The sequence below is a fragment of the Malurus melanocephalus genome, unplaced genomic scaffold (genome assembly GCF_030028575.1).
Source record: "Malurus melanocephalus ecotype Western Australia unplaced genomic scaffold, MMel_1.1 scaffold_62, whole genome shotgun sequence".
Taxonomy (NCBI): domain Eukaryota; kingdom Metazoa; phylum Chordata; class Aves; order Passeriformes; family Maluridae; genus Malurus; species Malurus melanocephalus.
Window position 1 is genome coordinate 968,670 of NW_026623294.1, and position 12,890 is coordinate 981,559.

Below are 12,890 nucleotides of genomic sequence, written 5' to 3' on the forward strand. Positions count from 1 at the left end.
CGAGGGGCCGCGGCGGCGTCTGGGGCTGGGTTGCGTGTTCCCTTGCTGGGTCCCGCTGGAGCTATTTGCTGCTCGTGGTGCAGCGCGCAGGAGAAAGGTTTCCCTTTCCTTTGGACTGCGTGGGTCTGAGCAAACTCTTCATCTACCCTCTTCCCCGTGCATGCCGCAGTAACTCATTYAACAGTCTTTCTGCTGTAAGGAAAAACTCTCACTATGCTGTAAGATCAGCGTAGAATGGGAGCTGAACTTTGCCTAGAAACACCTATTAGAGTGTAGCCTGCAGGTGTCTTTGCAGGCTTGCAGCTGGGCAGGCTGCGGCTTCTCGCCGTGCCAGGGTACAGCCCCACAGGCAGCAGTCCGGGCTCCTGAGAGCGCTGCATTTGCTGCTTTGCTGACTCCTGGAAGGAGTCAGGGGCGGTTCGCTAAATGTAATACACTTATCCTGGAAATCCAATGGAGATGGCGCTCATTAATCTGACAAAAATTACCGTGGCATCTTTAATGACCACGTATTCCTGTTTCAGAAGACAGTTCTTTCTGTGTCAAACCGGCCTCTATCTTTGCTAAACTGTAGAATAGTAATGTCTATAATGTCCAATGTCAGTGTCTATACTCAGACTGAGAGAGAAGATCGCAAACTGCTGATTTATATAATACTTCTTTGGGTTTGCTTGTGGAACAAAGGAAGAATATCCTTACTGATGTCTGAAAAGGTTGTGTTACACATTATAGCTGTGCTTCTGTCAGACAGCTGACTACTTTAGAAGAAATTAGCAAATGGTATCCTATCAAAAAGTCTTCGTAAATCAAGGGCTTAATAAAAYACACATATGGCTTTTCCATTAAATTCTGCAAAATCTACAAAATAATTTTGGTGTATTACRTTTTCATGTAGATGTCTCAGCTTTAAGCATGAGATTTTTTTAAACTTTTGTACTGTATTTCACTGTGATATTCATAAAATTAGATTTCATTTATTTTGTATCTTCAGAAAATGCAGGACTCAGTTACACAAAGCTGCAGGTAAGATCCTTAATCCTGCACTCAACATTCACACCTAATTACTTTACATGAGTGTCTCCATGGATTTCACTGGGATTTATCACAAACAAGGGAATGCACATCTGCTGCTTATGAGCTGGGACTCAGGGACCCAGCTGTAGTGGTAAAAGATGTTTTAGTCAGTCCAGGCAAACTTGGGAAAGGCTAATCAGATCTAAATACTCTCCCATGATTTWCAAAGCATCTCCATAGGAGAATAAACCAGTAAGCACTATTTAATTATAATGTGGGTATCATTAACAAGCTCTTCTTATACAATGTGCCATTGTTAGTATTTTCATTATGAACAAAGARTATTTGGAATGGAGTGGGTTTAACTCCCAAATTATTGGTTTGCACCAGTTCTGGTACTGGGGTCAATGTGATTTTGCAAATAARTTTCAGAGCTATTGTATCCTTTTTTCCCCAACCCTTCTGTTTGCAGTTAACAGTCTGCTAGCATTTGTGACTACTTCAGAGACAAAACTAAGCAGCCCACATGTGTATCATGTATCATTTAATATATGCTTTTATTTAAATACCTACTCTGCATGGTTAAAGTGAATTTTCTCAGTTTTCCCGTGCTGCTCTTTTGGGAACGTTGTGGAAACTCTGATGTCTAGATGAGATTCAGTATCAGAAAGTACAAATGARTCTTCCTCCCAAGAACAAGATAATGAAAAGGTCTATTGTCCAAGAGGCAACTGAAGAAAATCATAGCATGGAGATTAATGCTGTCATAAAATAAGAATTCCCAYTGCTAGAGCTTGCTGTCCGACCACTGGAAACTATGCAGAATAAACCATACTATGGGTGTACTGTTCTATAGCACCACCACTAACTTTTATGTGGTGAATTTCTGAAGTTACTGAAATGGTCATTGCCTTCACCTCTGAGCAGGGGTYGGACCTGATAGCTTACAGAGGTCCATTCTSACCTAAATMATTCCATGATTATATKRTTTAGTAGTTAGTCATTTTACAACAGTGATATCAAAAGTGTATATGTCATTTAGATGGGTGACTTAAAATTAAGTGACAGATCCTTTARTCTTCTTCATTTCATTAGAGCTGTAGAAAATTAAACAGTATATGTAGTATATGTACTCTAAACCCTTTTGATAACAGAGTCTGTTGTGTAAAAGTCCTACCATGATATTTAGACCTGGCAATAAAATTGAATGCTGATCTCTGCTCTTTCTGATATGCTTCACTGTCTATGCCCGTCAATTCATGAGTGCATGGATAGGCAAGTTGTCCTTTCCCCATCCCCAGCGCGCTTTGGACAGCTTCCAGAATGTGGTTTTTCCTCTTGTATCCTGTAGCACCTTCAGCTGTGCTCTCCACATGGGTATCATGGGTATCAGTGTTGGGTTCATGGAAATATTTGGCTGACTACCAAATGTCTGTCACCTCCCCTTCAGGAACTGCTTTGTTATGAATTTTGGGTCTTCCCTGTACTGTTTCAAAATCCAAGTTAATTTAGTCTCCTTTCACATTTGATGTTATTAGTCCAAGTTACAGTTTCTCTAGGATTTTGTAGCAACAGCTGTAATAAATGGGTACTGGTGGAGTTTCAGCTGCAGCTCAATTGCTGTGCAAGGCTGGGGAATCTCTCAGTACAGATAGCACTGGAATATCCTTTTAGTTGACAATGTAGGGATRTGTGCTGGATGAACAGGACTGTGTGGAAGCACAGGAAACAAATGTGTAAGACTTTGTGACTCTGAGGTTATCACCCTGTCCCCTCATTATGCAGACATGTCTGGACAATTTGCTGTCTTGTGCTAGTATCATGCCCTTCTGCAGATACTGTGTGACAATGTGTGGTCATGAAGCWTCATAGACCCATTTGTCCCAATCTTCTTGCACTGGAGTACACAACTTCTGGTCCTAAATCCACTGCAGATTCAGGTTACTCATTTTGTTTGGATACTCATTATTTCAGATTAGTAGAAGACYGATGTTGCCAAGTCAACAGTTATTTTTGTTATTGTGGTGGCTTGCTGTGCTACTGTGAAAGCTGTTTGTGTTTGTGTTGGCTGTCTCAGAATACACAGAATTACTAATTGACTTTCAGATAATGAGTTTCCCAGATTTATCTGGTACTAYTGACAGCATGAATGGCCAAAGTTGGCTTCTTAAAAGGAGCTAAAGAATGTGTTAACAAGTGACTACTGCGCTGTTTTGCAGGACATGGTGCAGTTGTGGATAGCTTCGCGTGCTCATGTGACCTTAGCACCAGGGTTGAGCAGCATGTGAGGAATTTACAGACTTACAGCACCTGCAACCTCATTTCTTCTTGGTGATTTAACTCTACTGGTGAAAGGCAGAGGACAGCTATGATTTAGAATAGGTCTACCTGTCCTGTGCTGCTAAGCCTAGTGAAGTCCCCCTTATGCAGCAAGGAGTCCCAGAAAATCCAYTCCATCACTTGGAACAGGATGACAGTAGAGTGCACCTTTGGARCGATGAAGGCAAGATGGTGCTTCTTGCTGATGTGCCTAAATATCATTCTCCCAGTTGTGGCTGCCTGCCCTCACACAATGTCTGCTTGGCTAGGGATAGATGTTTTATGATGCTGGACTCTGTGGGGCATCTGTTTTTCAGAACTGGAAAACGCCTGTGTCAGCAGCTGGTCCAGAAAGACAGAGGAAATTACTAATGCTCTGTGTCCTGATGCTCATACCACACAGAGTGATTTTAATGAGTAGTGAACTCATTAGTAGTAGTGGCTGTACTGGCTTGTGGGTAGTGAAGTACTTTGGAACATATTGTAACTGATAGTTAAAAGGGTTTTACAGTGCCTGCTGTTCTTTTTTCTTTTTTTGATTTCTGAGATGATTGAATTGAGAAGGAGGTATTTTGTGGCTTTCATGTAATAAGACCTTTCTTTTTCCAAGTAACTCACTGTGCTTGCTGATTTGGGGACACAGACTCCAAATTCATTGACATACATAGATTGCTTGCTTTTGATTTGATCAGTTTCCTGTTATCTTAAAAATGGGTAGATAATAAGGAGTGCTGAAAGAACTTSAGAATGGTTTCTCTTCTCTGCTCTTATGTTCTTTATAACTTAAACCCACTAAATTTAGGTCTGCCACCAGCTTAATGAAAGTTAATGGCTGTCTCTTTTAACTATGAAATAAGAAAAGCTGAAGGCAACTTCTGTAGTGCTAGTAACTGCTGCCKCTGGTGCTTTTTTGTCTTCCCTTTCCCTCCCATCTATGATGAGAAATTGCACAGGGTTCAAGAGAGGGGATGCTATTTGCAGGTTTTGATGTTCCACATAACTGCTGAGAATTTCCCTGCTGTGCATTGTGCCTGTTTTGGTGGTAGCTGCAGAAGGTGGAGAGATAGGGGTTTGTGGAGTTCATGTTTCTGATTTAGACTTGGAAGGAAACTTATACTGCRGGACAAGGAGGGAGACCACACAAAGGAGTAGAAGGCATGAGCTGAAACATGTTACTACCCTAGCTGTCCAATCTATTTCAGCATGATCTGTTCAGCAAAGACAGGTACATTTTTAAGGCACTTGGATGAAAAAAAGGTGATCTTCCAGGCCAGTGGAGTAGTTTCCTGATTTTCTATAAAAGAGGTTTTCCTGAAGTGGGGTAAGAGATGGAAGGACWCTGACTTCTGCATAAGTCACAGAGCATCTCTTTTCACTTGATTTTATTTAAGAGTTATCACAGTGAAGAGGACAAATATTAATAACCTGCTCCATGCAGTAAAGAAGGTCACTGATTTTTCACCACTGACACTGAATACTCAGTAGTGTCTCTGTCCAAAAGAGCCATCAATCCCTTATGAGGAGACTTCCATGGAAAGATACTTGTAAGCATAGACACAGGCTTRTGTTGTTTCACTGCTGTCCAACAAWGGAAATAGGTRTTTTAAAGATGAAATATAAATTTTATTTTTCAACATGCCTACACTGTAATTAATGAAAATCCATAACAGTGCATCAAAAAAATTATTCTGATGCATGGGTATATAGTTAGGCAAGAATTGATAAGAAAACACCATGGAAATACTCAGCTCCTGACTAGCACATAGTTAGAGAGCAAGGGAAGCCTGGAAAGAACAGACAGCCTGTCTATTTRCTTACCATGTTCTAGGAGAATCTTKTCTTTTATTCAGACTTCTTCTAGGCAGCTGCARATATTGCAAGCAGCCCTCACCAGATTGCACCTCTGGGAGCAGCAGTTGTCTCTTGTCTGYTAGCAGCTTCTTCACGTGTCCAGCACAGCACTGTGCTGTACTGAGTGCTCCAAGGCTGCTGTGAAAACCCTGCTCATCTTCCTCTCCCCTTAGGTAGAGGAGAGGAACAGGGGAGGCTGGTCAGTCTGGTGTTCAACCTCGTAGAACCCTATGGTAGAGCCACATATCCTCTTGCTGTTTTTTCTTTTGAGCTGTTCAGGATGTTTTCTTGCCATGACTTGGTCTTGGGTCTGCCCAGGAGAGTTGGTTCCCAATGGTATAGAGCTGACAGCTGCAATCAAAGCACCCAAAATATATTATCCAGGTAACCACAAAAATACAGTTTTGTAAGTTTGGTTCTTTGGGAATGTGTTTTCGGCTGGTAGAGCAAGGGTTAACCAACAATGGGATTATTCAGAGGGCTGTGGCAGAAGCAAGGCTTAGCCTGCTGGGGAAATGAGGTGTTAAATACCAAATGTGGTGCAGTAAACACCATCCAGCTTCTAGAGTGATGACAGGAGACCTTGCAGAAGTCCCAGAAGACAAACAGAGAGCCATGGGAGGACTGTATGTGGAGCAGCCATGCAGCCACCATACAAACTGGTCATGTAAAAATGCAAGCAGCAGTGGACACAAATATGTACCTGGAACTGGAGCAAAGAGCACAACTCCAGGCTGTCATCACCTCAGGAAAGCAGCACAGAAACTTTCAGTGGGGATGAAAGGGTGACAGCAGGCTTGGATCAGTAGCATCAGTGTAGACCATCACATACACAGCCTTGGCCTTTGAGAATTTGGGTTTGGGGTTTTTTGGTATTTTTTCTCCTCACTGAAAGTGGATGCAATTTTACTTAGATTTTTTTAGATTTCTTTTATTTGTTTTTAATAGGGGGCAACTAAAGCGCTTCTCTTTTAAGTATCGCTTTCTTTTGAAACTGTATTTTAAAACACTGTAAGGTAGGAGTGTGTTCATWGTAGGTTTTTTTAGCAAGAGTTGCATCTTTTTTGATGGATCTCTGATTAACAGATTGGTAGAGGTGCTGAGATCTGAGGATCTAAGGTTTCTGAATCAGAAAGATATACTATTGAACAATATGTTATTCATTGGTTCTTTTCACCTTTTCAAAGGGACTGGTAAAAATTACACTAAAATGAAAATTTAGTTCTTTTGTGTATTTTGGAATTCAATGACAGCTAATGAATGATTATGGAGGCATTTCAATTTATATGGTCAGCTCATATAATATAAATCATATAATATTTGCATGCTATGTAAACATTTTCCTAACAACTCAAAGACTTAAAATCACAGCCAACAAACACTTCATTTTTTTCTTATTTCTGGAGTTGCTTRTGGTCAGCTGTGGGTGTAGTGAATTTGAAACTGTGACCAAAAATCAAAACTTGCTACAAAGATATAAAATATGTTAAGTATCAGAAAGAGGGTTTGGTTTGGAGTGGGACTGTTCTGAGACACTGCTTTATCACCATTTCCTTTGGCATCATGCTGTTTGTTGCTAGGTYATTTAGCAATGTGTTCTGAAGGCTCTGCCACATTGTCCTTGGTCCTCCTTTAACCTGCCATCAGGCACAGCTAAACTGGCTTTTCTTAGAGTTTAGTGCCATCTCCACAACTGTTTAGGGTGGATAGAAAGGAGGGATCAGTCAGGTGTCTGATAACTTGGTAAGAGCCCAAAAGCTCTCTTGARCATTCTGTTCATGCCTAGTTCCTGTAGCAGCCTAGCAAGGAGGATATTTCTCTACTCTCATTAGCCCTGAGAGCATGGCTTCTGTGTTTCCAAACTGTCGGTGTTACAACTGGCATGTATCCTTGAGGTCCATTTGTGTGGTGTGCTGAGCGGGAGGAGACCCCGGCACAGCCCTGTGGATGTTCCGAGGAGTGAAGAGACCACCTGGGACTGGCAATCTCCAGATGTTATAGTTTCCTCCAGCGAAACTCAGTCCCATTTCCAGTGGTGTGTGCTGTTTCCAGTGTTCATCTGTTTCTGACTAAAACCCTAGGAAAACTCTACCAACAATACCATCCAGATGCCCCAATTTTTTTTGTGCCCATTTTTATAACCACCACCTATTTACATCTCTTTCCTAATTCRAATGTCATTTAATCATGTATTACCTGTTACTGGATAATATTGAACATTGAAACAAGGCTGGGCATTTTGAGTGCAAAAACTAATTTTGGCACATACACCAGAACACTGTGTTTGCATTTGAGGCTGCTAAATGGGATACACAGAAGGAAAAATAGATTGATAGTGAGAAAAAAATACATTAATGTGTAACAAAATATCTTTGTTAGAGAGAAAATATTAATTCAGAATTTTCCTTTCTGCCAGTGAATAACTCATGGTGGGAAAGAAAATAAGTTATCTTTCAGAACTGAAGCATTTAGTTGCCTTATGTTGCATATCTGCTTATCAGGTTTAGGGCCCTGTTAAAATTATTTTCAGCATCTGAGTTACTTCAGCAAGAATTACTGTTAAAATTTACACTACTTAAGAAGTTCCACTCAGTTTCAGTTAGAAGAGTGCTTTGTTGGTAGTTTTATTTTGTTTATTTAGTGGGTAGTTTCATCCATCTCTTGCACACCTAGGGGAGCTCTTTACTAAGTTTCATTGTGTCACCCACTCCAAGACTGAGTGGAGTCTTGAGAGCTCTTGTGGGATGCTCAACCACAACAATAAAGTTTTAGGGGAGGGTGGAAGGAATCTCCTTCTGAGGAAGCCATCAATGGGGAACATAGCCAGAAAATGAGTCTCTAGCATGTTAGTATTTGCTTTCTGTTTGTGGCAGAGTGAACCATGGCTTTTCATGRTGCATGAACAAGCTCCTAATCAGGAATCTTAATGTAGGAATTTTGCCTATCAATTTGATTTGTTCTTCTGTTCTTCATGACCTATGGCAAACTCCTTGAARGATTCATCCTGCACTGTTATCATCATGTTAGCAACCATGGACTGTCTTCTGAAAAGGAAGCATGAGTTGTCACCAGTTCACATTTATAGTTGCTGTTTCTGAAATATATTTTCTTCTTTCTATTTTAATTCTCCAAGATTTTCTGAAGCAAGAATCCCTTAGACTACAAGAACCATTAAACTTCTGAAAAAAAAATGCAAAGGAGTGCTGAGTGGAATAACAAAAATATGCTTGTGTCCTCCTGAAACCTGTTTGTGCTGATGGGTTGAGTGAAACATATTTCGTTTTCTTGCTTTTAAAAGGCTGGATTACTATGAATGGTTGTCGATGTTAACTATCAACTTCAACTAACAGTGCTTACAAATCCTAAACAGGGACTGCCAACTGCAGTGTTTTTATGTAGACCTTATTGCTTGGAGTTAAAGGTGTTTTTCCATGCCAGTGTGTCTGCACATTTGTGATGGAAGAGAAGCTGTGCTGCTGGGTGACTGCTGTGGTTGAAGTGCATCTTTTTATGTAATCAAAGAGCTTATCTCCTTCTCTCCTCTATTGCAGTTTTACATCTTGGCGTGTCCCTCTGTTTGCTGAAGATGAAGAAAATGATGGCATGCTGCTTTCTGCTATTTGCACACACTCTGCTCTCCACTGTCATGGCAAAAGATCTCCCTGGAAGACATTTCACCCGAAGAAGGGATGTTAACACACAATCTCTACTAGGTAAGTTACAGACAGAATACCCTAAACACCACTACCAAAAGCTATCTTAAATGCAAATCAAAAAAGGCATAAGCCACTGGCCAAACCTCGRCTGAATTAGTTTATAATAAGAAAGAGATTTTCATTTGTTAGCAGGAATGTGATAAAGTTTATTGACCAGGTAGCAGCTGTTGAAAGAAGGTGTTTACTTTTGTGGTACTTAGGTTTACTTTATGTAAGTGGTATGAAATAAATATTTGCAACAGGACTGTTAGCTTGAAAAAAAAGAAACAATTTTATTTTCAGTGTTTAGAGAAAATACATGCTGATCCATGGAGGTTTTGTCAAATGTGCCTTTTACTATGCCAGAAAGTTTTAGCTGTCTTTATGTGTAATGTGCAGAAGATGATTGAATGGAAATCTGTGGCTATTGAAATGAAGCATGTCATTACATTACTTGATGCTAATCCTTTCATTTTGTCAGATTTATTTATAATGAGTAGCTTTTTTTTTCATAATGAGCTCATTTTTTCCTCTTTTACCAAAAATCTGAGGACAGGGTGTATCAGTTTCAGTTTGTGGGCTGCCATATTTTAAAACATAAGGCTCATCTCTCTCTTGTTGGTCATCACCTGTGCATCATCAAGCAGTCAACCTTTTCATCTCCTAAGAGTTTGTAACTTAGAATCTAAGAGTCTTTTGCTATTTTTTTTAAGTAATTGTCAGATTATGAAAACACAGCATGGATGGGGTTTGGACATAACCCATCTTAGGGATCAATGATTCAGATCAATAGTAGATCTAATCAGATACCTCTCTCCAGCCCCTGGGAGATGGTAAGTGGGCTGCCTCTCTATAAAGGTCAATCAAATGAACATGATGAATGTGAAATGTCCTGCAGAAGATGTATTGGGAAGGAAGAAGAAGAAAGGACGTCAGAACATGGGAGAGCRTCAAGTCTTACCAGTGAAACTCTTCTCTAAACAAAATGTAATCCTTTCAATAATGTAAAATTCCGTAAAGTACCATTTACAACCTGTAATTTAAAAGCATTGGTTTTCAATTCCTGTAGGACAAATTTAAAACAAAGAACAATAGGTTTCCATTTCTTGTTCATCTTCCCCAAAACTAATAGATGCCGTTTTGAAACACTTGGGGTTCTGCCACTGAAGGCTGTAAAGAACAGCTCTGGAGATCTTATTCACAAAAAAAGTATGCATCTAGAACAACAAAGAGAAGTACACACATTCACACCTTACTTAACAAGTTTCTAAAATCTAAATTCTAAAGTGTATATAGCAACTCTTCCTGAATATTTTAGGGTTCCTAGCAAATACCCTAAGTGAGCTTATTGCTCTGAGAAATAAACTACCTGTCTGTCTAGAAAATTAGTAGAAAGGTAAGGTGTTATGAGATGAAACTAAATTTCTCAGCTCACCATTTTCCCTCTGATTTTTTAAAATTCCTTTTATAGCCTCTTTTTCAAATTTAAATTGTGGGAAATATATGAAAGGGATTAGCACTCAGTATAAATCAAAGTGTGTAGATTAAATTATTTCTTCTTTCAAAAGTCAAGAGATTTCTGGTCCCTGCATTTAGAAACTTTTGGATCACTACTCGGTTTGGCATGTGCAGCAACCAGTTCTGACTAAAGGAACCTTTTCAAGACATTAAATGATGCAAAAAGCTTGGAATATTCTCTAATCCAGCCCATAAAAGTACGTGGCAGTTTGGAGTCAGACTCTGGAGCCTTGCATTCTATTTCAAGAAATTAGGGCACCTAGTTCAGATTCAGCAATGTATAGAAACAGTGGCATGGTAATAACATGCCTCTCTGTAAAGAACAGAATGTGTAAAATGCCACTGTGCTGGAAAGTTGAGTGTTCCTTAAATGGCAGGAGAAAGAACAGGGCCAAAACATGATCTCAATAGACTTAATAAAATTACTCTGAAATTTAAGAGTGGTTAGAAGTTGTCATATTCATATAATATGTATATTTTAAGTAGTAATGGTGATGACACTTGCTGCTCTTGTGTAAAGACTTGCTTGGCAGGCAAAGGGAGCAAAATAGCTGCAAAGAMCCAACAGGTACCTGGAAAAGTAATAAAAGTTAAGTTTGGGGGTTGGATTTTTTTTGATGGAAGYTTCTTTCTCAGTACTAAAATGAAGATTTTTGCTATGTAAGTATAGTAATATTAAAATAATTTTATTCCTTTTTTCTGCATTTCACCATTTTTATAACAGAAGCATACTGCTGGGATAACTGTTTACTGGTAAAATAGCAATATTGTCTATGTACAGATGTAAAAGTCATTACTCTAGGAAACTGACAAGTGAAATAAGTAAAACAAAATGGATAAAAAATCCTGTGGGATTGTCCCTGTAAAGAGAAGAGTACTTTGGMTCCAGCTTTAAGAGGATTTAATTTTTCATCAGCTGTGCACTAATACTTCATAGTTTTCTTAATAGTCTTGTTAGGTCTAATTCCCTATATATTTTAACAAAGTCATCCGAAGGAATGAGCTGTGTGTGAAAAGACAAATGTTTTTCTTATTCCGCAATTTTTCAACTAAATCTCAATGTGTGTTGTTTTAATTTGACAGGTCTTTGCATTGCTTATTGCTGTTTAAAATGGTTATAGCTATAGCTAATAATTTCTGTTAAAGAGCTGAAATATTTTGTTCAAGGATCTATCAAAAATAGTTTTTGGAACTCTCTCTATGTGGCCYGCAAAAGCCAAACTGCTTTGCAGATTATTCTTTTATTAAACACTGAGTTAGACTTCCAAGTATTTAAAACTTGTAAATTGTGCCAAATTCATTAATTTTTAACATTTTCTTAAATCTTTCTTGCAGCATATTAGATACACTAACTCTGTTCTTGTAAACTGGGCATGTATTTCATTTCACACAGGCATACTTCTTTGGAAAGATGTGAAATGAATGGATGAAAGCTGTAGTGAATACAGGGAAAGCTGTAGAATGCTATTCTAAGCAGTAACATTCTTTCTCTTCCTTAAGAATATAAAACATGCACCTACATGATTTTTAAAATAACTATGTAAGGCGAAAAGCTAATTTAGGGGGCATTCTTTTAGATATTACATGACAGCAGAAGAAACTACAAAAAATTAAGTGATACTGTACAAAATTAAAATACAGGGGAAAGAAGGCCAAGAAGGAAATGTACTTGGCTCCTGTTCAATAGAAGCTGTTGCAAAATGCAAATGCCCCTGTTTGTGATAAATTATATTTTGTAACAAAAGATACAATGATTTCTCTCTTGGTTGTATATGTATGATTCCACTAATAATATGAAGGGAGTAATATGAACTACATGGAACACTCACTAAATTTCTGAATTGCTTACTACAGTCAGTTAAATTAATCAAAACATTCTTACATTCAAGTTCTTAAACTTGAGTTTATGTAACTATAGGGCTTAAGACATTATCAGGTTAAATATTCTGAGCTACTTTAGCAGTAAATCAGAAGGGAAAATATGTGACAAAAGTGGGTCCAACCCATGATGCTTCTGTGGAGTTCAGAGAAGATTCCTGTTTAATTTTAGTTTAATTTGTTGTATATTTATACAGTAAGAGCTGGCCAGAGATCTCTACATTTTGATAATGTGGACTGTTGAGCCAGTGGGGGTTGCTTTCTGCTGTAAGAAACTCATTCACAGCCTCAGTGTCTGTGTGTATATGTTATTTCTTCACATAAATGCCACCCTGCCAAGTTATATGTSCTCAGACATAATCTTGTCAGAAAGCAGAATCATCGTGACTCAAGTCTGTATTGCAATTGAAGTCAGAATTATGTCACAGTAACTACATTATGTATTAGACATACTTGGTAATGCAAATTTCATTTTTTGAATGAAAAATGCACAAGCCTAACCAAACTTTTGTAAGGATGCCAAATCATGAAGTTGCCATATAAATAGAAATATTCTATATTTAGACAGAGCAAACAAATCATTTTACAGTCTGCAAAATCACCTGTTTCTTCCTT

At 38.7% G+C, this 12,890-nt stretch overlaps 1 protein-coding gene across 1 annotated transcript in view; it reads left to right on the forward strand.

Annotated features, from left to right (window-relative positions):
• The window catches only part of MATN2 (matrilin 2), a 68,571-nt gene that overhangs the window by 437 nt on the left and 55,244 nt on the right, over positions 1 to 12,890 (forward strand). The window contains exon 2 of the mRNA XM_057366250.1: positions 8,736 to 8,897. Coding sequence (XP_057222233.1) covers positions 8,771 to 8,897 — 127 coding nt within the window. The 5' untranslated portion in view covers positions 8,736 to 8,770. The remainder of the gene's footprint in view (positions 1 to 8,735; positions 8,898 to 12,890) is intronic.